The sequence below is a fragment of the Aotus nancymaae genome, unplaced genomic scaffold (assembly GCF_030222135.1).
Source record: "Aotus nancymaae isolate 86718 unplaced genomic scaffold, 86718_ANA_hifiasm-v0.15.2.pri h1tg000059l, whole genome shotgun sequence".
In the NCBI taxonomy this organism is placed as follows: Eukaryota; Metazoa; Chordata; class Mammalia; order Primates; family Aotidae; genus Aotus; species Aotus nancymaae.
The window spans coordinates 69,394,905-69,420,404 of NW_026988473.1; the positions used below are offsets into that span (position 1 = coordinate 69,394,905).

Sequence of the window (25,500 nt, forward strand, 5' to 3'; positions counted from 1 at the left end):
AACGGCATGGTAATGCATCTAGGCAAACAGAAACACAGACATTCTAGAAAAAATAAAAGTCCATGACTCAGAAGTATCAAATCTCTGTCAGACCAGACCAGATCAGAAAGAGCTATCTAGACACAACTCATATTTCAGAGGTAAGCTGTTTTATATAGATATAGATCAACAACCACAGGACACTCCCATTCCAAGTAGAACCCCACCTTAACCGGAGGGAAGTGGGGAAAACTTCAAAAAGGATTAGTTATTTTGTCTGTTACTCAGTTACTAAGAGTAAAAGTGAGTTATAGAAAATAAATGGATACTTCTAACATACCTAAATTTATAGACCGAGTCCAGCTCACTGATTATCTGATCTTGTTCCTTCTTTTACCAGCTAAATCTTCTGACTACTGTTCTAGGTTTTTTTGCACCACATCACTGCTATTGATGATGCTAATACAGGATATGATGATACAGTTCAAGACTAAAAGTAAGAAAAGTAATGATCTGAAACAGCATCTTGCCATTTCCCACACTGTCCGGTAAATTTCTATCCATCTTCTGTATCTCATCTTAAATATTACATCTTCCCTAGTGGAACTGAGTGTTCCTTATCTGTTTCCTTGACGAACTGTGTTAACCTCACCATACAGCATTGAAATTCCCTGTTTTCACATCTGTCTTCCTAATATACTTTAAGATTCATAAAGGCAAAAAATGAGTATCATTTGCTACTTCAAATATGCATCTGGCACAGTGCCTGGCACGTAGCAGGCACATATAATATACCTTTGTTGAATGGATAAATGACAGAATAAATAGCCATTGCCTTAAATATATACATCAATTTACCTTTTAAAGGAATTTTGGCTTGCTTATTACCTACGAGAGATTTTTAAACAGAACAGAACTTTACAGGTTTATTCCAAGTATTACCATGCTTTTAATGATAAAGATGTCACAGTTCTCCAAAATGATAGGCCCCTGATAGAAGCTTCAGAATTTACCCTAAATTAGGGCCTCAGCAGCTAGCAAAATGTTGTCATCTGAAGAAATGGGTTATAAAAATCTTACCCCAAATCTTTGAAACTTTAAATTTAATAATTCATTTTCACAAGATTTTCTACTTTACAATACACCATTTCTCTTGATCTTAAATCCTAAAATAAATAAGGTCAAGAGAATTGTTTCATAATAAAGGTGATTTGGTCATAATTCTTGAAATAGCTTTGAAAACTTATTAAAAATTGAACCCATGCAGAAAGCTTATTAGTTGGAATTCAGAATGACTAACCAGACAGAAGAGACCGGGTAAAACTCATGATCCTTTGCTGACAAAACTACCTACATTAAGGATATAGAAATACTTGTGTCTTGACTGCCATAAATTCCTGGGCAAGAATTGTAGCTGGGAAACAGATCCCCTTCCCCCAATTAAAAAAAAAAAACTCTCTCTTACACTAAAAAAAATTTTATGATCACTGACATGGTAACATAGCAAGTATATGCATACAAAATAAGCATATAAAAAGAATACATATTTAAGAAAGTATAATATTTGCATAGTTTAGTAAATATTTTTTATAGAACAGTGAGGAATTTATTTATTGACAAAGGCAAGGATGAAGAGAATGCCTAATCCAATGTTTCAAAAACCTAATGTTTATCCCAGGCAAATTAACACAGAAATAGAAAACAAAATACCGCATGTTCTCATAAGTGGAGCTAAGGATTGGGTATACACGGATATGAAGATAGGAACAATAGACACTACACAAGAGACTAGTCAGGCAAGGGCTAAAAAACTACCTGTTGAGTACTATGCTCGATACCTAAGTGGCAAAATCATTCATATCCAAAACCTCAAAATCATGCAATATACTCATGTAACAAATCTGCACAATGTACCCACTGAATCTAAGAAAAAGTTGAAGTGTTAAAAATAAATAAGTAAAATCCATCGTTTTGTGCATATCTCATGGACTAGATTCTTCTACCTCAAAAGTGATCAATAATAGACCTCAGGGAGAAATCAAACATTCTATCCTAAGTAAATACACTTGAGCAGCTTTCCAAAAACCTAAAAGTTCACACATTTCTAGTATCAAGTCATTAGCATATGATTAGCACGCTCCCAATAGCAATAGATAGGTTAAAAAAAAATCACAGATCATTTTATCTCTAAGTCTATTTGTTGCTTCATAGCATACTCCTAACCAGTAGTTAAACACCAAAATTATTCTTCTATTTCTCATTCCAGAATTCATTCCATTTATGTCTCCTGGATTAATTAATATTTTATAATATCAAGAATCTATAGCTCAATGAAGGTCAGAATGGTCCTTTTGAGGAATTTATTTTAAAATAAACAAGATATGGGACATCCAAGCTGAAGTGCAGTGGCAAAATTATAGCTCACTCCAGCCTCAAACTCCTGGGCTCAAGTGATCCTCCTGCCTCAGTCTCCCAAGAAGCTGGGACTAGAGGCACATGCCAACAAGACCAGCTAATTTATTTAATTGGAGAATTTTACATTAAAAAAATTTTAGTAAATTATCTATTTTACTTTGACTTACAGAAAATGCAAAAGTTTGAAAACTATGTTTTCCCATCCCTCTCTAGGACGATTCAGTGCTTAACTCTTTTGAATTTTACTGAGTGTGAAGAAAAAAAAAACATGAAGTTTTCGAAAAAAGAAAAAACATCTGCAGCCTTGTGCAGTGGCTTATGCCTATAAACCCAGCACTTTGGGAGGCCAAGGTGGACAGATCACCTGAGGTCAGGAGTTCAAGACCAGCCTGGCCAACATAGTGAAACCCCCTCTCTTCTAAAAATATGAAAAGTAGCCAGGTGCTAATTTTTGTATTTTTAGAAGAGAGGGGGTAATTTTGTATTTTTAGAAGAGACTCCAGAGGCAGCCCAAATAGTCTCAGAAGAGCACCCCCAAGAGAAACAAACTTGACTACTATGCTATCATCAAGTTTCCGCTGACCACTGAGTCTGCCACGAAGAAGATAGAAGACAACAACACACTTGTGTTCATTGTGGATGTTAAAGCCAACAAGCACCAGATCAAACAGGCTGTGGCAGGTGCCTGTAATCCCAGCTACTCGAGAGGCTAAGCCGGAGAATTGCTTGAACACGGGAGGTGGAGGTGCAGTGAACCAAGATTGTGCCACTGCACTCCAGCCTGGAAAAGAGAGAAAGACTCCATCTCGAAAAAAAAAAAAAAAAAAAAAAAAAACCTACGTATATTACTGGTATGGCAAACATGAAAATTCAAATACAAATTTGGTAAAATGTATGCAAAAGGAATACAATAGCCACACAAGGCCACTCAATAAAATCAGGTACAGGCATAGTTCATTTTATTGCACTTTACTTTACTGTACTTTGCAGAGAACGTTTTTCACAAATTAAGTTTGTGACAACCCTGTGTCAAGCAAATCTATCACTGGCATTTTTCCAACAGGATGTGTTCACTTCATGCCTCTGTGTCACATTTTGGTAATTCTCGCAATATTTCAAAGTTTTTCATTAGTCTTTTATCTGTTACAGTAATCTGTAATCAGTGATCTTTGAAGTTCATTGTAATTGTCTTGGGGCACCACAAATCACACCCACATAAAACAGCAAACTTAATCTATAAATGTTGTGTGTTATCTGACTGCTCCACCAACTTGCCCCATCTCTCTCCCTCCTCAGGTCCCTCTATTCCTGGAGACACAATAATATTAAAGTAAGGCCAGTTAATAACTCTACAATGGCCTCTAAGTGTTCAAGTGAAAGAAAGGGTTACACGTTTCTCACACTCAAAGCTAGAAACGATTAAGCTTAGTGAGGAAGGCAAGTTGAAAGCTGAGATAAACCAAAAGCTAGGCAGGCCTCTTGCACCAAATAGCCAAGTTGTGAATGCAAAGGAAAAACTCTTGAAGGAAATTAAAAGGGCTACTTTAGTTAACACATGAATAATAAGAGAGGCAGCCTTACTGCTGATACGGAGAAAGTTTTAGTGATCCGAATAGAAGATCAAACCAGCTGTGATTCCCTTAAACCAAAATCTAATCCAGAGCAAGACCTTAACTCTCTTCAATTCTTTGAAAGCTGAGAGAGGTGAGGAAGCTGCAGAAGAAAAGCTGGAAGCTAGCAGAGGTTAGTTCATGAGGTTTAAGGAAAGAAGTTGTCTTCATAACATAAAAGTGTAAGGTGAAGCAGCGAGTGCTGATGAAGAAGCTACAGCAAGTTATCAAGAAAATCTAGCTGAGATAATTGATGAAAATGGCTACATTAAACAACTTTTTCAATTTAGGCAAAACAGCCTTATATCAGAAAACGCTAGAGAGAAGTCAATGCCTTGTTTCAAAGTTGCAAAGGACAGGCTGACTCTTCTTAGAGGCTAATAGGCAAATGCAGCTGGTGACTTTAAGTTGAAGCCAACGCTCATTTACCCTTCCAAAAATCCTAGGGTCTGTAAGAATTATGTTAAATTAGGGAGGTGCAACTGGGGCTGCACATTCCATGGAGCTGGTGGGAGCCCCGCCCTCCTGGGTGGGACTACAGCTGCCCAAACTGCGGCTGTAAATCCGAACCTCCCTGTGCTCTTGGAAGGGGCTGGGAGCAGCAACCTGGAGGTTGCAGTCTGCCCTCCTGGGTGCAACTGCAACCACTTGACCTGTGGGTGCAGACCTGGGCCTCCCGCTTAGAGCAGGCAGAAGCTGAGGACGAGCAGGAACCCAACCATTCTAAGTTGGCTGGGCGAGAGCTCCCTGGGTGCAGCTGTGGCTCCCCTCCCGGGCACAGGACTTGGGCATCTCTGTAGCCTGCATCCTTGGGGCTTCGGAAGGGCCCCCATTCCCTGTCCCCTTGAGCCCCCCACTTCAATCCCTGCTGGCTCGGGGATGTTTATTCCCCCTGCCTGGCCTCTCTCCTCTCCTGGAGCCAGCTCCGATCTTGGAGCAGGTTTGGGGCTGAGCCCCAGGGCCTTGAATGGCAGTGGGAGGCCGAGTCCCGGGTGGAAGGGGGTGGGTCCTTGGTAAGGCCCCACCTTCAGGCCGAGCTGCCTGTCCCACCAACCAGAGTGGGGACTCATGGTGCCTCTTCTGGGTGCCCATGGCTACCTGTGGACCAAGCAGCATGCACTTCCTCTTCTCTGAGGTCTATAAAAGTCCTGAGCTCAGCGAGAGCAGGGCAGAGGTCGGCAGAGGACTAAAGAGGGCAGAGAGACTATGGACAACCAGCTGCAGAAAGGAGCTGCCTTCTCCACTGAGAGCTGCAGAGACAACCTACCCTCTCCAGCGCCTCCTCTCTAGTGAGAACTGAATACTGGACACATGACCCGTGTACAGAGAGGAGCTGCCCACTGTGGGTCTCCTCTGAGCTGTTGTAACACTAAATAAAGCTCTTCTTTGTCTTGTTCACCCTTCAAAAAAAAAAAAAAAAAAAAAGAATTATGTTAAATTTACTCTGTCTATACTCTAAAAGTGGATCAACAAAAGCCTCAGCCGACAGCATGTCTGTTTACAGCATGGTTTACTGAATATGTTAAGCCCACTGTTGAGAACTACTGTTCAGAAAAAAAAAAAATTCCTTTCCAAATATTACTGTTCATTGACTAAGTGCATTGACAATGCACCTAGTCACCCAAGAGCTACAGTGAAGATACACAAGAAGATTAAAGTTTTCATGCCTGCGAATACTACATCCATAATGCAGGCCATGGATCAAGGAGTAACTTCAATTTTCAAGTCTTACTATTTAAGAAATACATTTTGTCCTTTTCACAAGATGGTGCCAAAAGTGAAGAAGGAAGCTCCTGCCCCTCCAAAGCAAAGGCTTTAAAGGCCAAGAAGGCAGTGTTGAAAGGTGTCCACAGCCACAAAAAAAGACGATCCACACGTCACCCACCTTCCAACAGCCCAAGACACTGCGACTCCAGAGGCAGCCCAAATATCCTTGGAAGAGCATCCCCAGGAGAAACAAATGTGACTACTATGCTATCATCAAGTTTCCGGTGACCAAAGAGAAGACAGAAGATAGAAGACAACAACACACTTGTGTTCACTGTAGATGTTAAAGCCAACAAGCACCAGATCAAACAGGCTGTGATGAAGCTCTGTGACATTGATGTGGCCAAGGTCAACACCCGATTCTGCCTGATGGAGAGAAGAAGGCATATGGTCAACTGCCTCCTGATTACGATGTTTTGGATGTTGCCCACAAAATTGGGATCATCTAAACTGAGTCCAGCTGGCTAATTCTAAAGATATGTATATCTTTTCACCATGAAAAAAAAGAAATACATTTTGTAAGACTCTATGTGCCATAGTGATTATCCAATAGATCTGGCCAAAGTAAACTGAAAACCTCCTGGAAAGGATTCATAATTCTATATGCCATTAAGAACATTCTTAATTCACAGGAGGAGGTAAAAATATCAACATTAACAGGAGTTTGGAAGACATTCATTCCAACTTTCATGGATGACTTTGAGGGATTCAAGTCTTCAGTGGAAGAAGTAACTACAAATGAAATGGAAAGAGCAAGACAACTAGAATGAGAAGTGAAGCCTGAAGCTGTGACTAAATTGCTGCAATCCCATAATAAAACTTGAATGAATGAGGAGTTGTTTCTTATGGATGAGCAAAGAAAGTGGTTTCTTGAGATGGAATCTACTTCCAGTGAAGATGTTGTGAACATTGCTTGAAATGACAACAAAGGATTTAGAATATTACACACACTTAGTTGATAAATCAGCAGCAGGGTTTGAGAAAACTAATTCCAATTTTGAAAGAAGTTCTACTGTGGGTAAAATACTGTCAAACAGCATCTCATGCTACAGAGAAATTTCTTATAAAATAAAGAATCAATTTATGTGGCAAACTTCATTGTTGTCCTATTTTAAGAAATTGCCTTTGCCATCCCAACCTTCAGCAATCATCACTCTGATCAGTCAGCAGCCATCAACACTGAAGCAAGATCTTCCACCAGCAAAAAGATTACTACTCACTAAAGGCTCAGATGATCATTAGCATTTTTACTAATAAAGTGTTCTTAACTAAAGTATGTACATTTTTTTAGACATAATACTATAGCAAACTTAATGGACTATAGTATAGTATATACTGTACTGTATACAACAAATATTTTGGTTTCCTGGTACATATATACCATAGTATACAATACCTTGTATATATGCATTGGGAAACCAGAATATTTGTGTGGCTTGCTTCATTGTGATAATATGCTTTATTTCAGTGGTCTGGAACCTAATCCACAATATCTCTGAGATACATTTGTACATATTTCCCCCCTTATTGATTCTCAAAAATAAATTATTTTAAGAACTGAAGAAAAACTAGAGATGAAAAGAGAGTATACCCAGATAATGAAAGGCAAATGTAAGTTAGTAAGATACTATAAAAAAAGAAGCCACAAAGTACAGGAAACAATGAAAGAAGAAAACTTTGAATAGCAAAAAAAAAAAAAAAAAAAATTAGCAGGAGAGTCTTAAGATCCTTTCTCACAGAGGGAAAAAAAAGAAAAACAGAAATGACATTTTTATGACATATATAGTCAACCAAAGACAAGATAATTAAAGAATTGTGAGGCCAAGAAGCAATAATCTCAGTTTCAAAAGTACCTATGGGATATATGGCAATATCCTGTCTTAAGAGTCTAAGGCTGGGAGCAGTGGCTCACGCCTGTAATCCCAGCACTTTGGGAGGCTGAGGTGGGCAGATCATGAGGTCAGGAGTTCGAGACCAACCTGGCCATCATGGTGAAACCCCATCTCTACTAAAAATACAAAAATGAGCCAGGCGTGGTGGCACACGCCTGTAACCCCAGCTACTCAGGAGGCTAAGGCAGGAGAGTTGCTTGAACCCTGGAGGCAGAGGTTGCAGTGAGTCAAGATCACGCCACTGCACTCCAGCTTGGGCTACAAAGCGAGACTCTGTCTCCAAAAAAAAAAGATTCTAACTATACAACATTCCTCAGCTTTCTTTAAAAGATATAATGGCAAAACATATACATATAAAAAAGATAGGACTTAGTTTTCAGTACATGATAAAAAGTATGTTTATATATATACTCCATTATATCACTGAGAACCATTGCAAAAAAGAATTCAAAGGAAATAACGGGTCCTATAAATAAATAATATCAGATAGATTTCTATACCAGTTTAAAAGACTCTCATAAGACAATAGGACAACTTTTAAAAACGCCAAAATGAAATGAACATCTATCTCAAAGTAATAAAGGCATTGATTTCTTCCACATATTTTATAACAATGAGAACAAAAAGCTGTTTAAAAAAGAAGCTGCATTGTACTAGAAAATTTTGTTAAAGCACATTTTTATCCTTAAAACAGCAACTTTCTACTGTAAAACACAGAAAATGACACAACTATCATTAACATTTATTTCTTACATCAACCCAATAAGAAATCATATCAGATCAATTCAAAAGAATTGTTAAAACAGACCCTTACAATACCTTATGATCTTGCATCATATCAGAGAAAACTAATACAACTTATCCTGAATTGGTCCTAAGTTTTCACAAATTAAAATATGTCCAATACTGTCCCAAGGGCTCACCTGGGAGCAAATCATGTTACTACTAGAATAAGAGAATCCTGAATGAAAAGCAACTGCTGAAGAAAAAAAAAATCGAATGGAAAAACAGAAGAAGAGTCTTCTGTTGATAAAACTAAGATCTGTACAAGTGCAGAGAAGAGACTAGAATGAGAGAAGTACAAAGTAATGTCATAAAGCAAACTAGCAGTTAATACAGGGGTTTGAAATACAGTAGTTTCAGCTTATCCAAGAGCAGTCCAGAGTAACACCTAGAAAAGGGATTAGTGAGATGTCACAGCCATTCCCAATTCCCACCATGGTTGCATGGTACAATAAAAGAATCTCCTCTCTCTTTGAAAACAATATACTAAATAAATATCAAACAAAACCCCATCTTATGAAAATATCATACTTTAATGAGAGTATGTTCAACAATGAATAAACACTTGGCTCAATGGGGACAGTTATTGTTTAGGATTACATTACGTCTAGCTCTTTCATCATGTCTACCACATGTAACAATGAAGAGAGAAAGACTCGAGGTGACAGGGGACAGTGATCTCTGCAGAATAAATCTAGGTTAAACTTTAAAATACTGTTCTTATATTACATAAAGAGTATAGATAGTAAGCATAACCAATGAAAATTATAATGCATGGCCAACAAACATATGAAAAAAAAAAACACAAACATTTCACCAGTATAGAGAAATGCAAATCAAAATCACAATGAGATACCACCTCACTCCAGCTACAATGGCAATCATTAAAAAGTCAGGAAACAACAGATGCTGAAAGGGATGTGAAGAAATTGGAACGCTTTTATACTGCTGGTGGGAGTGCAAATTAGTTCACCCATTGTGGAAGACAGTGTGGCAATTCCTCAAGGATCTAGAACCAGAAATACCATTTGACCCAGTAATCCCATTACTGGGTATATACCCAAAGGATTATAAATCATTCCACTATAAAGACACAAGCACATGTATGTTTACTGCAGCACTGTTCACAATAGCAAAGACTTGGAGCCAACCCAAATGCCCACCAATGATAGACTGGATAAAGAAAATGTGGTACATATACACAATGGAATAGTATGCAGCCATAAAAAAGATAAGTTCATATCCTTTACAGGAACATGGATGAAGCTGGAAACCATCATTCTCAGCAAACTAACACAAGAGCAGAAAACCAAACACCGCATGTTCTCACTCATAAGTGGGAGCTGAACAATGAGAACACATGGACACAGGGAAGGGAACATCACACACTAGGGCCTGTCAGGGGTTGGGGAACTAAGGGAGGAACAGTATTAGGAGAAATACCTAATGTAGATGACAGATTGATGGGTGCAGCAAACCACCATGGCACATGCATACTTATGTTACAAACCTGCATGTTCTGCACATGTATCTCAGAATTTAAAGTATAATAATAAAAAGAAAAAAGAAAGAAAAGAAAAATATAATGCATACATAATAACTTGTTTGGCTTGTTGTCTACAATATTCAAGAATAGGTATCATAATACTAACAGTTTTAAGAGATTAAATGCAAGATACATTGTTTCTCCAGACCAGTCTATAAAGAAAATTATATAACATATACTTTAGTATCATAGAAATATACATTTGTTTTGCTAATTAGAACTTGATTCCTTAACAAATTCAATCCATCAGTCAACCTATTATTGAAGAAGGAAAAGAAGAAAAAAAAGAAGGGAGGTGAAGGAAAAGAAAAAGAGAAAGAAGGGAAGAGAGGAAATTCTTCTAAAGTATTATAATTTCAGCAACGTATCAGCGATTTCTGTAACAGTTTTTTGAAGGGAAGAACTTCTAAGAAACTCAGTGTATGGGGTTTAGAAACCTTAAGTTCTAAGCTTCCTAATTAACCTGCTTAGTTAAGTTATACTTAGAATATCAATTGAGCTTCCTCTTCCTCCTTCCCATATACCTTTTTATCCTTTATCCCTTTCTCTCTGCCTCCCCCTTCCCATTCTCTCTCTCCCTCTCACTCTTTTCCTCCCTCTCTCTTCTCTCTCTCTCTCTGTCTCACACACACACACACACACACACACACACACAATGTGTTTAATTTCATTATTAGTTCAAATTAAGGTAATACAAAAGAAACTGTCTACAGAAATGGTAGAAAGAATAAAAACACACATCAAGTTAAATAAGTCAAAGAGCCATATCATTTATTGGCTACATTCCCAAAACCATTCTTGTTGTAGATAAACCAATTCTGTCTGGTCTGGACAGGTGTGGCTTCAAAATCTCAGAGAGAGTTTACTTCTGTCACTGGTATTATTAGAAACAGCAGGGAGAGGAAACAATCCCAATCTTAAATCCCAGTGTGCAAAACTCACATTCTAGGTGTTCCAAAATTTTATACAACATTGTCCATCTCTACAAACATCAGCTTGGATAAGGCATCTCAGTGATTATAATTTTTCTCAACGTCCCTAACAAATCTACAGGTAGAAGAATTAAACACCATGCAGACATAAGTTTCACTTTACCCAACAATTCACCCAGAGCTTTAGTTTCAGATTGAACCAACTCATGTAACTGGACAACAACATCTATATTGTCTTCCACAATGAGTGAACTAATTAGCCCAGTGCAGCAGAGTTCAAAGATGTTCATATAAATGTTGATTCAAAACTCTTGAGAAACTCTTTACATTTGATCTCATCTTTCATATCGAGTCAAAACAAAACAAAACAAAAATACCACCAAACTTCTAAATTGGTTTGGCAAACGAGTCCCAACCTATAATCCTTTGGAACTAAGTTAACCTGGAGTACATCTAAGCTAAATTGAATTCCCAAGGTCGGATTATAATCAACTATGCTTCAGGAATTCACTAGATCTTGATCAATTCCAATAATAAAAGTTGTTGAGGAGGAAGGAAAAAAATAGATGTTCGCCTCATTTGGGGAACTTGCCAGTCATGTTATTGGATAATGCATGTATCTGGAAAAGCACAATAGTCATGAAAGTTGTGCTTTATCACAAAAGTAAAGATTTACACTAAAATAAATCCAAATAAGAAATCTATTTTTTAACCAAAAGATAAATGATAAAGCTATAATTTTGTTCAGTGCAAACTAAATTACTTTGCTATCTTTCACAACTCTGTAATTAGCTTGATAAACATTAAACCCATAAGGAAGAGCTCCACTGTACAAGTTTCTTTTTTAAAGACTGCTTAAAAGTAACCTTTAACAAGCTAAGAAAACAAGCTAAAGAAGATTCCAAATCTGCGGTAATTAATCTATTCTTACTACAAATGGTGATATAAACAACCTGATTTATGAAATTGTAAATGTCTATCAATAAATACTATACTCCTACTTCCTTTTACTTTAGCAAAATATTACTGAATGTTGTACCAATGAAACTGTATTACAATAAACATTCCCCCCAACTGAAGCAAAACTTTACTCTCAAATGGAATGTATTTTAAATTACAAGTACCAGAACCAAGAAAAGGGAGAAATATTATATAGGAACCTCATAGCCCACCTTTCTTCTTGACTGGCATTCTTGGGTCTTTTTACTGTCACAGGATTCAAGATCTCTTTTCAAGTCTCAGTTTGATCCAACTGGATTGAGGCCAAGAGCCAGGTAACTGTTGCAAACCACTTCACTGTTCAGTTTTGAAATCCAGGCTTCTTCTTCTATGTCAGACAAAGAAAATGAGGATGTATTTTTCCCACAACTAAACTTCATACACTGCCCAGAGTTTACAGAAAAGTAATTTTTGAGTTTTTCAAGTTTTTCGATTTTTAGACTGTTTTTAAAAACTGGGAAAATTATTGTAAACATAAAAAAGTTACTGAAATTCCTCTTCACTCAGCAACATTTTTGGAAGTTCAATAACGAACTAAATTAAGGCACAAACCAAATTCGGACAGCTGTCTCATCACTTTATACATGGTCAAATTCAAAGATGATGATAAAGATCCTCAAATCTGTAGAGAAAAATTTAACCCTCACCTCCCAAAAAATACTTTTTAAAACCTCTTTGACTCCAGTCTCTAAAAAGGTAGGTGAGTTTGAATAGTTTTCTGGGGCAGAACACACACTGAAAGACCCCCTTCTATTTACTGATCAGAAGTTCCAGATCTCACCCTCTCAGTAACTCAGGATCCAGCCTGCTGTCACTTTCATTTTTTTCTTCTGCGCTCTCCAAGCCCCCAGGCTTGATCCTTAATGCCTCTCTGATTCTGATCCTCCCATGTATTAACCGAGAGAATTGAAAAAAAGGAAAGCAATCCCTTGGCATGGAGACATTAAAGTGACAGTGCTACTCAATGGGCACTTGATGCAGGATGAGTTGGCGAAGGAGATTTCTTCACACTGGAGTCATTCACATCATGCCATCTCTTCGCATGCAAGCAGCTCCCTATCCGGCAAGGAAAAACACTGAAACTTCAAGAGAAGCCAAACCTTCTCCCAGAGGTGTTTTCAGAGACGCCGTAGTAGTATTAGACATGTAAGCATAAGCTATGCAAACGGTCCGCGATTTCCTAAATGAGAAAGTGCAGCTGCTTGGCTTTCACATCCACCTTTTCTCTCAATCTCTCTTCAAACTACCCACCTTCCTTTTGCAGAAAAGACAGGACATTTCTCTGCCACCGCTGGCCACCCCTGCCCAAGCCCCGTTCTTTTAGGGAAGAGCACTGAAATGTCCTGCACCCTTCACGCGATGAAGTGTTTCCTCAGGCAGGAGCAACAGCAGCACTAGAAATTATATAACTCTCGAATTTGGCTTTTCTAAGACATGGAGACTGGAGGGTCGGGGGTTGCCGGTCTGGGAGATACTGCTGGGCATTTAACGCGCACAAAATAGCGTCAGGCCTTGCAGTGCCCCCCACCCCGAGACACCGCTCACAAACGGGTCTTCTCGGGGGGTAGTGGGCAAATTTCTCTCCGGTCTCTTTCCAAGCGGGGCTTAAGGATGGAAATGGGGACTACAGACTGGGGAGAGGAGTCAGACGGCTGAGAGGGGAGGAGGCTAGTCGGGGCTGCTCTGACGGCGCTCGGCGGCTGGTTGGGGGTTTTGAGGAGGAGGTGCCCGAGAAGCAGAGCTTTAACACACAGGCCAGGTCAAAGGGGCGAGTTCCCTCAAGGACTGAAAGGGGCAGACAGCTAGTTCCCAGCTAACAGAGCTGCTCTGAGGAAAGGCAGGAGCACAGCAACATTCCAAAATTCGGGCCGCCCCATCTTCCCCGCAGGACGCGGGGAGAAGCGGTAGCTAGACTGACAAATAGCAAGAGGAGGAAATACTCGGCTGGCGAGAGGGGCGGGCCCGCAAGCATCTGGACCTCTTCTAAGCAAATGAGTGGCCGTAATTTCTAGATTCCGCGCCCAATCACAGTCAGGATGGAGGGCGCGGCTTTTGACTGAGTGGGGGCTGGCCCGGGCTGCAAGCGAGAGGCGTGAGCCGTAAATCAGCACCACTTCCCGCCCAGGGCGTTCTGGGTCCCCGCCCCCCGCAAGTCACGTGAGCCATCAAAATGGCGGCGCTCCGGTATGAGGCTGAAGCTAAGTTGGATTCAGGTGTGGAACCGGTGGGAGCTGAGGAAGCGCCCAAGGTAGGCGGAAACCAGAAGTGGTATAGTGTGGGTGATTTCTGCAGCTTCAAAGTGTTGGCAGACTCTTCTAAGATGATACACGTAAAGGAGATTTGAAAAGTTAAAGAACACGGCTCCGAAGTCCATGCAAGGAGCAGTCGATCAAGTCTCCAGTTGCTGTGGAAAGAGGCGGAGAGAACGTAGAAGACCTAAAGTCAAGTCCTCATTATCTGCAGTTTGTTTTCTCTTGTCTCCAGGTGTTTGCAAAGGCCTTTTCTTCAACTTGGAATATTTTCCTGCTTCTATCCCTCCCAACTCCTGTGCCAAATTGTTCTCTTTTGGGCATTGGTTTAAATGCCACTTCCTCCGGGAAGCCTTCCCATGCTTCCTCTGGCTAGATCGTTTGCCTTTTCTTGGTTTCTTGGGTTTTTTTGTCTATGTCACTCTCTCATTCTGCATTTAAATTGTTCTAAACTCTCACTACGTTGTGGATTCCCAAGGATGGGATTACCGGGAGGCCTGGCATAATACCAGGTACTCACTCAATGAACATTGAATGAAATTCTAAAGGTTAGGTGAAATAATACACCTGAAAGCACTAAAAACCGTCAAATGCTTTGCAAACTATAAACCTACATATATGCAGTCTTACTGGTATAAATGTGGTGATTAGTTGAGTGGCCTTAAACGGGGAGGGGTGTAATGAAAGCAGTTGATTCTTCGACAGTGCCTTGGAAAGCTTAAGCACTCAATAAATATTTCCTGTGTTGTTTTCAGTATTCAGTATTTGCTGTCCTATAATCATAATCCTGGGTGTCTGTTTTCCCTATAGAGAGTTTAGGGTGCAGACTAGGTAGGAGATTAGTAGAGGATGTTGCCTGGAAGTTTGTTTTGTTTTTCGTTTTTGGTGGGAGGTGGGGGACTTCAATGAATTGGATGAGAGCAAAACAAAAATTTATCTAAGGTTTATAGTTACTCATGTTATTGGCATCTTCCCTTTTAGTACAATAGATGGGTTAGGTATAGAATCTCCCTTAGATGTTACTATCTCTCATACTTTACATTTGGGTGTCAGGGAGAGGCAAAAGATTGTCTAGTCCCTGAAAATTTGTAATTTGTAAAATATTTTACCTTTTTTCCCCCTGCCCTCTCCAGAAATGTTACAGAAAAAGATCGAGTACAGTTGTGCAATGATGCAGAGAAAGAAACTGGTCCATCATTACTCACTGTGTAACACCATGAGAAGGTTCAAAGGAGCCCATACCTTCTGTATTTTGATGCCAGGAGCAGGAGCTGTGGATAAGTAGTTGGCCCTTCTATAGTTAGGATTAGTACATACTGCTCATTCAGCAAATGAGTATTACAGTGATATTCAACGTATGACCTTTGACTACAGCATCAGAAACCCTTGGTGCTATTAAAATGGAGAGTCTAGGCCTCATCCTACTCTTATTGAATCCAGTTATCTCAGGAGGGAGTTCACGAGACTGCATTTCAAATAAATACCCCACGTGATTCTTGTGCATTATGAAGGTTGAGAACCACTGATTTATTAAGTATCTTCTGTGTTCATTATGCTTCATCCACTCTAATTCTCTTGCCTCGGACTCCTTAAATTTGAGATTTAGTATTTGCCTTTAATATAACATTAAAACTGGGATTAGTATAAATTTGTGAAGAGGCTGTTATCCAGAGGAAAAAGAGTAAGAAGCACTGAACTTAGCATCAATAGACCTTCCACTTGCTGCTGTAATAGGTAAACATTTGCAGCCACGTTTGTATTTAACAAATGTTATTAAGACTTTTCACAGAGACCTTAGAGTCTTGCCCAGAGCAAAACTTCAGAAAGGATCCTGTCTGAGAGTGCAGGGAGCTTTTTTGTTGTTGTTTTGTTTTTTAACCTCTCTAGTTTCTGTTAAGATGCTACTGGCCAAATCTTCATGGTCCCTTGACATTGGCAGTTGTCTATTTATCACACTTAGGACACAAGAACCTTACAACCAAGGAGCCCAGTGCCATGGGCCTCTGCTCTGCCACATGCCCTTTTCTCACAAAGGCTCTGCTTCCACCACAGGTGCTAATAGGGAACGGGATATATAATTTATGTACTCCAAAGTAGTAGCCACCATTCACTGCCTGTTCCCTTTCTGGAGCAGTGTCCCTCTTTCTGATTTTCTCTCTCACTGTTCTCCAAGGCAATCCCTGCTCTCTCCTACCTCTCCAGGAAATACAACACTATTTCCAAAATAAGCTCAGTCTTTCATGAGAAACTGGGGATAGAGATGTCAATAAGCAGCCACTGTTTCCACCTCCCCACCTGAAGAACTAGGAGGACAACTACAAAGGGCCTGACCACCTTCTTGGAATCAGGAGAGGGGAAAACTGTAAGGAAAACAGAAACAGTATCAGTATGTCATCCTTCTACACTAAATCTTAAGGCAGGCAAACCTTTCGGAACCTCAGTTTTCTCATCTGTATAGAGATAATCATCATACTACCAATTTCTTAGGTTAGTGTGTGAATCAGAAAGCCAGTATCTGTGCATTGTAGGATGTTTAGCAAGAAAAAATATATATAACAAAAAGCCAGTGTCTAACAGATAGTAAGAGCTCAGTAAATATTGATTGAATTATTAACATAAAGTATGTGAAAGCAAATGACATAGTACCTGGCACACTACTAAACTGTAAATGTTTTTAAATCTGAATCTGTAGAATTCTGTAAGGTATTATGTAATATTAATATCATTAGCTATTACGGCTCTGGAATTTTCTTTTCCAGGATGTCAAGATGACAGCATATATGCATGGTCAGCCCAGTCCTTTTCTAGAAGACGCAAAACTCAGAAGACCAATGATCATAGAAATCATAGAAAAAAAATTTGAATGTCTTAAAAAAGAAATGTAAGAGAAATACCCAGGCTGAAAGTCAGTCATTTTATTTGCAAGTTTTTTGTATTGCCGTTGTTTCTGAGATCCAATTCTTTGTTATTTATTCTGTTATCTAAGATCTTATTCTTTGTGTTGGTTATGAAGAACACATCTTTGGGGGAAAACAAGAAGGGATGAAAATAGTGGTTTGTTGGAATATTTGGGATTGTGGATAATTTCTTTTGTTTCTTAAAAGTATCCAAAAGTATTGCTAAAACATTTGTGCACTAAATATATTTTAATTAAAAGTAATTAGGAGAAAACCCTTTGGGGGGGTACTTCTTTTTAATTGGTGAATAATTATAATCAGTTTAGGATTGATTATCTCAGTCACAATACTTAGTATAGCAAAAGGGAATACAGATTCCGTGGTATAAATACATTCTCACATTACCATTTTGACCTTTTTTTTTTGAAATGGAGTCTCATTCTGTCACCCAGGCTGGAGTACAGTGGTGCGATGTGGGCTCACCACAATCTCCATCTCCTGGGTTCAGGTGATTTTCTTGCCTCAGCTTCCCAAGTAGCTAGGATTACGGGCATGTACTACTACTACTGCCACACAGCTAACTTTTGTATTTTTAGTAGAGATGGTTTCACCATGTTGGCCAGACTGGCCATTTTGACTTTTAAATGAACAGAGTTCAATAATAAAATCAAAGGACAGTTGATCTTAGTTTCTGGATTTAGGTATGGGTTTTGTGTTTTTTTTTTTTAATTTTTGAGATGGAGTCTTGCTCTGTCACCCAGGCTGGAGTGCACCGCAATCTCAGCTCACTGCAGCCTCCGCCTCCTGGGTTCAAGCGATTCTCCTGCCTCAGCCTTCTGAGTAGCTGGGACTACAGGTGCGTGCCACCACACCCGACTAATTTTTTGTGTTTTTAGTAGAGATGGGGTTTCACGGTGTTAGCCAGGTTGCTCTCAATCTCCTGACCTCATGATCCACCCTCCTCTGCCTCCCAAAGTGCTAGGATTACAGGCGTGAACCACCGCGCTCGGCCTTAGCTATGGGTCTTAATAAGAAAACTAGATCAGATTTTTTTAGATGAAGTTTTGTAAATCTTGGACAAATTATTTTAAATGTATCTGGACTAATGAAGAAATGGAAGGCCTAACCAAATGTAAACAGCTTTTTTTTTTAGATGAACTTAAGCAAAGTAAATCTTTTTAGTCACAGAAAATGTATTTTTGGATTTGGGTAGCTCATAAAATTTGGCTACATTGGAACATATTTATATTCATTTGTGGCCAAAATTATTTAAAAGAGCTCTATTTTAGAACTACTCTAAATATTCTCAGAAAGAGAATCATGTCCTCTTATTAGAATATAAGTTCTCTGAGGGGTGGGGATTTTCTTTCCTTTTCTTTTTTTCTTTTACTTTGTTTACTCTCCTGTTTTAAGCACTTAGAAATACTTTTCACATAGTGAGTGCTCAAGATATATTTGATATTGAGTAAATATGCAATAACAACTTTTCAAGAAAGGCTGTATCTATTAAGTTCAATGTTATAGTGAACTGAATTTTTCTTTTCTTCTATTAGGATACCAAATATATATCATATGACATTGACTGGAACAGCAGCTGGTTGCACTGGAATATTCACAAACTTCACGTTCAGACGCACCTTCAAGGTCAAACATGATGCTTTGAAGACATATGCATCATTGGCTACAGTTCCATTTTTGTCTGCTGTGGTTGCTCACAAGCTTCTTGTAATTGATGCTTTGTATTCAGGTGAATTTAAATTCACTATTGTATAATGTAGGTATGTCTAAGTAAAGTTACTGATTAACATTATACTATTGCTACTTCTAATAATAACTCTTTACATTTCTATATTGCTAACAGTTTACAAAGTACTTAATCGTATTTAATCCCTGCAACAATCCTCCTAATCAGGTAAATAGTATTCTATCCTTTTTATAGACAAGCAAAAAACCCAAACTGAGGCACGTTCAAGTAGACTAATAATAAGCAACATCCTGGGAAAAGAATTGGCTGTGGCTTACAACACATCACTTCAGTATCCTGCCTCCTGCCACTTAGGTTTTGTGACATTCAGCAAGTCATTTCATCTCTGAGCCTCAGTTGTCTTATCTATGAATTCAGACTAATAGTACTCACCCCACAGGATTGTTGTGAGAATTAAAAGATACTGTATGTTAAATGCCTACCACAATATCTGTCATATTACCAGCTTTCCTGCTCATAATAGTTATTTCCTGCCCTCATCTGACCTTGAGTTACACAACTAGTAAGTAATAGAGCCTTTATCCCTTGTTCATTCTTCAGGTCCCTGCTTAAATATCTTTTCCCCAGGGAGACCTCTAATTCACTCATTGCATGTTAGGTGTCTGGATATATTCTCTATACAGTTTATCTTCAAAGAATTGTGTATACTTATAATTATTTAAATATTTGCCTAATGTCTTTCTTCCCTATAAACTGGCCAGAAGGTGAGAGATCAGGTCTCTTTTATGTACCTAGCACATTCCTGATACATAGTAAATAATAAAAATGTATTATCCTAGAATCCAGGTCTAGTCTGCTAGTTTAGTATTCTGTCATTATAAAATTGCTTCTGGCTGGGCGTGGCAGCTCATGCCTGTAATCCCAACACTTTGGGAGGCCAAGGCGGGCAGATCAGTTTAGGCCAGGAGTTCGAGACCAGCCTGGCCAACACAGTCTCTACTAAAAATAGAAAAACAGCTGGGCGTGGTGGTGCTTGCCTATAATCCCAGCTACTTGGGGGGCTGAAGCATGAGAATTGCTTGGAGGCAGAGGTTGCAATGAGCCGAGATCATGCCACTGCTATCTAGCCTGGGCAAGAGAATGAGACCGTCTCCAAAAAATAAAATAAAACTGCTTCTACAACAATCACATATATTAGAGGTAATTCTCAATATGATAAAGTATATAATAAAAAGTGTTTTTAAAATGTGCTGCATTTAATGTGTTATATCCCACAGAGTTTGAATTTCTGATATTCTTTCTGTGGTTTACTTGTGGTTCAGGACAGTGCAGATAACTACTCTGTGAGGTACAATACGATCTTAATAGCTCTTGAGTTTTAAAGGGAAACCAAATTTACTTTTGTTTTCCAGATAATATAAGCAAGGAAAACTGTGTTTTTAGAAGTTCACTGATTGGGATAGTATGTGGTGTTTTACAACCCAATTCTTCGGCTTTTTTTAAAAATGGACGTCTGGCAACCAAGTAAGTTGCTCCTTTTCTTTTTTTTTTTTTTTTTTTTTTTAAGGTTAATAAACTCTGTTTATTCTTTAGCTGTCTATGATATATTTGAATCAAAATATGGTAGTTTGGTATTTCAAATAGCTAACTTTTAACTTTTTGCTCTCTACATTGCAGACGTAGAAAAGCAATGATAAGTTTTGGAGAAGTCAACAAACTATTAATAGCATTCATGTCCAGGAGAAGTGATTAACTCTTTTTTCTTTTTAGGTATCACACCATTCCACTGCCACCAAAAGGAAGGGTTTTACTCCACTGGATGCTGCTTTGTCAGACACAAGTTAAATTAATGGCAATTCCTCTAGTCTTTCATATTGCATTTGGAGTAGTTAATGGTCTACACTATTATACAGTATTTGAAAGCACACTTGAGAAAACTGTACCTGAAGAGTAACCAAAAAAAGGAATGGTTGCTAACTTAGCAGAATGAAGTTTTTGTGAAGTGAACTTGGGCATTGCTGAAATTGTTAAAAGTAATTCTGAACAATTTGTTTCTGTGCCTTTTGCCTGGCATATAGCAAATACTCAATACATATTCAATATGCAATCAATAAATAGAAGTTTCATCTTACATCTAAGATTTAAGTTTTATCTCTCCTCATGATATGTCTGTTTTGCCTGGTATATAACAGATAATAAATATTAAGTATTTCAATAAATGTAAACAATAAAAGTTTCATCTTTCCTCTGCGGAAATGGGTTTGGGCTTCAAGGTCTAATCTGTGAAGTTATATATTTATTCATTCATCAAACATTTATTGAGCTATTTCTCAGGCACTATGTTAAGTATAATAAACATTCCAGCTGGGTGTGGTGGCTCACATCTGTAATTTGGAAGGCCAAGGCGGGCAGATCAGCAGATCACCTGAGGTCAGGAGTTGAGACCAGCCTGGCCAATATGATGAAACCTCATCTCTACTAAAAGTACAAAAAAAAAAGGCTAGACATGGTGGTGTGTGCCTATAATCCCATCTACTTGGGAGGCTGAGGCAGGAGAATCGCTTGAACACAGGAGACAGAAGTTGCAGTGATCCAAGATCGCACCATTACACTCCAGCCTGGGTGACAGAGCAGAAACTCAGTCTCAAAAGAAATAACTTTTTTCCCTCGAAAGAACTCAATTGAAGAGGAATAAGAAGTGTGAGCACATACTAATAGGATTTGAGAGATATACACATAATTCTGTAAGGGCACAGAGGGTATGCATGTTAACTAGGCAGAAGGAGAGGCTGTGGTGGAAAAACGTAACAATTGAGCTAAATTAAATTGGAAGTTCTTAAGAAAGGAAGGTATGGGAATAACAGCCCATTTCTCTACACTGACAGTACCTTCTCACTTACAAATTGTCTTCAGTATGTAGTTTAAAGAACTTGTTTTTAAACTTCAATTCTAGTTTTCAATAAAGAATATTTATTGAGTTCCTATATGCCATGCATTGAGATAGGCACCAAGGGTACAAAGATTCAGTGCTTGCCGCTAAAGCAGCTTAACATTTACAGTATTTTTTTTTGTTTTTCGTTGTTTGTTTTAGATGGAGTCTCACTCTGTAGCCCAGGCTGGAGTGCAGTGGCGCAATCTTGGCTCACTGCAACCTCTGCCTCCCGGGTCCCGGTTCAAGCAATTCTCCTGCCTCAGCCTCCCAAGTAGCTGGGATTACAGGCACACGCCACCATGCCCAGCTAATTTTTGAAATTTTAGTAGAGATGGGGTTTTGCCATTTTGGCCAGGCTGGTCTTGACCTCCTGACCTTGTGATCCACTCACCACAGCCTCCAAAAGTGCTGGATTACAGGCGTGAGCCACCATGCCTGGCAACATGTTTGTTTAGAGTCTCCTAAGGCATCCCTGAGCTACACATTTATCTTAGTTCAGAAAATGAACGCGGACAAGAATTACAGAATGGAACTGTACATCTCATTCTCCATATCCTAACCATATTCATTTTGAGATTAAAAACATGGTAATCTTGGAAATACAGCAAGGTTGACTTAAATTCACCTCTCCTACCACCAGAAAGTGAAATAAATTTGTACCTTACTCCATGACTTCAGATTGTTCTGTAACAAAAAAAAAACTGGCAAATTCCTTTAGCTTTGAAATGCACTAATTGCCACAGTGACTATAAGAGGCCTGAAAGGAGAAATTAGGGAAACCTTGGCCTTCTGGACCTGAGCCCAAAGGTGAAGCCAGGTGAAACAGTGAAAAAAAAACAAGTGCAGAGGTGTGAAGGTCAGCTTGCAGCTCTATTCAAGATTCAAATCCTGGCCTCATTACTTACAGGATAATCTTAAATAAGCTATTTCACTTCTGCACTTAAGTCTCCTTATCTATCAAATAAGGAATAAAAACTGTACTCAATCTCAAAGTGTTATATTAAATGAGTTAATATATGTAAATCAAAACAGGACCCAACTCATATGAAGTCTAAATGTATTAGCTGCTATCTTAGTCCACTTGGGCTACTGTAACAAAATAGCATGGACTGGTGACTTATAAACAACAGAAATTTTTTTCTCATAGTGTGGAAGCTAGGATTTGGTGTCTGAGAGCCTGCTTTCTGGTTCATAGATATTGCCTTCTTGTGTCCTCACATGATGGAAGGGGTGAAAGAGCTCTCCGAAGCCTCTTTAATAAGCGTAAAAACCTCATTCATAGGGGCTCTGCCCTCATGACCTAATCACTTCCCAAAGGCCTCACCACATAATACCATCACCTTGGGGTTAGTATTTCAAAATATAAATTCAGGAGGCACAAACATTTAGACCATAGCAGCTGTCATTATTGTTACTATTGCTGCGTATCAAATATCACGGTCCTTTTCCTAGTCTGCAGTTATCAGTCTAGTCTAGCACTTTGGTAGAAAAATTAGAAATGTCCACCAAAGAGAAGCCACAAGGTATCTTTTATTTGAATAAATATATATTCACTTATTCAGCTAATGTTGATTAAACACTTATTGTATGAAAGATATTCAATACTACATGTTGAGCAAGTTATGTAAACTTTCTGTGTTTTCTCTTAAAACATATTAATAACTGCTTTATAGTGTGGTTATAGAGTAAAGTACATAGAACCATACCATACCACACCTGGCATGTAGAAGTTGCTCAGTAAATGTGTTTACATCATCTGTTTTCCCTGATAGGTGTATAATAACTAAGATATGGTCCCTCTTATAAGAACTTACCTTCACTCTGACCTCTTCATTTCCCCTGACTCCCTTCACCATGTGATTTCCCCATGCTTTTGTGTTGTTAATACATTGCACTGCATTGCTTGGGTTGTACTGTGTACTGATTTTCTCTCTGCTTTTGTACAATTGTCTTATCTTGCATTAACTACTCAGTTTTTGAATTTTCAAGTTTAAGCAGTAATCTAATAATGAAAAAATAGTATTTTACACATGTAGTTGAATTTCATAGAATTTGTTCACCCACCTTCCTCAGCTTCATTAAAAAACACAAAAAAGTTTCTTCCAAAGATGTATAACTCATACTCCCCTAGCTTCATCATTCTAAAAGACAGGCAAACTAACATTAATAAACATAAATAATTGAATCTTGGTAGCCCTAAACCCCACCAGCTTCACTATAGGAACAAAGAAATCCACCCCAAAGTCTCCCCAAGATTACACATTGCAGAAGAAAAGATTAGCGAACCTAAAGACAAAGCAAACTACAAAACTACTACAAGAAAGCTTGGGGGAAATTCTTCAGGACATTGGATTTGGCAACGATTTCTTGGTTATGACATCAAAAGCACATGTAGCAAAATCAAAAACAAACAAATTGGGACTACATCACACTGAAAACCTTGTGTGTATCAAAATAAACGAGCATGAAAAGGCAACCTAAAGAATGGAAGAAAATAATTGCAAATCGTACATCTGAAAAGTGGTTACTATTCAAAATATATAAGGAACTTCTACAACTCAACAACAACAAAAACCAAACAACTCTAAAAATGAGCAAAAGACTTCAATAAACATTTATCAATAAAAAGGTATATAAATGGCCACTAAGCATATAAAAAGACACCAACATCACTAACCATTAGGGAAATGCAAATCAAAACCACAATGAGATATCACCTCACACTCATCAGGATGGCCACTATCCAAAAATCAGAAAACAACAAGTTAGAATTTTTGTGCACTGTGTTGTGAATGTTGCCATTATGGAAAACAGTATGGTGGTTCCTCAAAAAAATTTTTTTTTAAATACCATGTGGTACAGCATTCTCACTTTTGGGTATATATCCAGAAGAATTCCGATCAAGATCTTAAAGAGATCTTTGCACATTATTCACAATAGCCAACAGGTGGAAGCAACTCAAATGTCCATCAACAGATTAATAAAGAAAATGTGGTATAATACACACAATGAATTATTATGTAGCATTAGGAAGGAAATCTTTCCACATGCTACAACATAGATGAACTTGAGGACATTGCACAAAGTGAAATAAGCAAAATAAGCAGTCACAGAAGGACAAATACTGTGTTATGCCACTCATATGAGGTATCTAAAGCAGTCAAAGTTATAGAAACAAAGTAGAAAGAAGGTTACCAAGATATGGGGAGGAGGAATTAGTACTTAGTGGGTACAGAGTTTCCGTGTTGTAAGATGAAAAAGTTCTAGAGATCTGTTGCATAACAATGTAAATATAATTAACACTACTGAACTACACACTTAAAAATGTTTAAAATGGTAAATACAATGTTATATGCTTTTACTACAACAACAACAACAAAATCCTGCAACCAAATACTGTTTTAGACTTATACAATGTGAAATAATTAATCACCAGAAGGTCTAAATCTTAAAGGAAGTACTTCAAATAGAATGAAAATGGTATCAGATGGAAATCTAGAAAAATGAAGAACACTAGAAATGGCAAATATGTAGGCAAATATAAATTTCCTTATTTTAAAAAATTCTTTCAAAGACAAATGACTATATATTATGTGGTTTATAACACACAGAAGTAAATGTATGTCAATAACTCCAAGACTAGGAGGGAAGACGTGAAGATAGAAAATTCTAACACTATACATAAAGTGATACATTACTTGAAAGTAGATCATGATAAAGATATTGTTGTGGGTTGAATTGTGCCCCCTCAAAACATATGTGTAAGTCCTAAGCTTGGTACCTGTGAATATGTC

General features: G+C 38.3%; 2 protein-coding genes across 6 annotated transcripts in view; one reads left to right on the forward strand and one right to left on the reverse strand.

Annotated features, from left to right (window-relative positions):
• The window catches only part of DLG2 (discs large MAGUK scaffold protein 2), a 2,157,409-nt gene extending 2,144,116 nt beyond the window's left edge, over nucleotides 1-13,293 (reverse strand). Inside the window, exon 1 of one of the 2 annotated variants that reach the window (XM_064365356.1) lies at nucleotides 12,097-13,289. In XM_064365356.1, coding sequence (XP_064221426.1) covers nucleotides 12,097-12,115 — 19 coding nt within the window. In that variant the 5' untranslated portion in view covers nucleotides 12,116-13,289. Of the gene's footprint in view, nucleotides 1-12,096 lie in introns of both variants that reach the window. The other variant, XM_064365353.1, reaches the window with a different exon arrangement.
• A 785-nt stretch (nucleotides 13,294-14,078) lies between these two features.
• Nucleotides 14,079-21,034, forward strand: TMEM126B (transmembrane protein 126B). 4 transcript variants are annotated; one of them, XM_064365370.1, is made up of 6 exons: nucleotides 15,306-15,358; nucleotides 16,623-16,659; nucleotides 16,932-17,053; nucleotides 18,623-18,816; nucleotides 20,187-20,298; nucleotides 20,545-21,034. In XM_064365370.1, the coding sequence occupies exons 3-6, from the start codon at nucleotides 16,941-16,943 to the stop codon at nucleotides 20,726-20,728; spliced, it is 603 nt and encodes a 200-aa protein (XP_064221440.1). In that variant the 5' UTR covers nucleotides 15,306-15,358; nucleotides 16,623-16,659; nucleotides 16,932-16,940; the 3' UTR covers nucleotides 20,729-21,034. The 4 variants fall into 4 exon arrangements, with proteins under 4 accessions (XP_012324956.2, XP_021527515.2, XP_012324958.2 ...); XM_012469533.2 differs by lacking the exons at nucleotides 15,306-15,358; nucleotides 16,623-16,659 and adding an exon at nucleotides 14,079-14,171; XM_021671840.2 differs by lacking the exons at nucleotides 15,306-15,358; nucleotides 16,623-16,659; nucleotides 20,545-21,034 and adding an exon at nucleotides 14,079-14,171 and having other exon boundaries at nucleotides 18,623-18,847; nucleotides 20,187-20,273.
• The last annotated feature ends 4,466 nt before the right edge of the window (nucleotides 21,035-25,500 follow it).

Coding starts and splice junctions, on each gene's coding strand:
- TMEM126B (XM_012469533.2), top strand. CDS start 14,094: ATGGCGGCGCTCCGGTATGAGGCTGAAGCTAAGTTGGATTCAGGTGTG. Junction 18,817..20,186: donor AATTGATGCTTTGTATTCAG/GTGAATTTAAAT, acceptor TTTGTTTTCCAG/ATAATATAAGCAAGGAAAAC. Junction 20,299..20,544: donor AATGGACGTCTGGCAACCAA/GTAAGTTGCTCC, acceptor TTTTCTTTTTAG/GTATCACACCATTCCACTGC.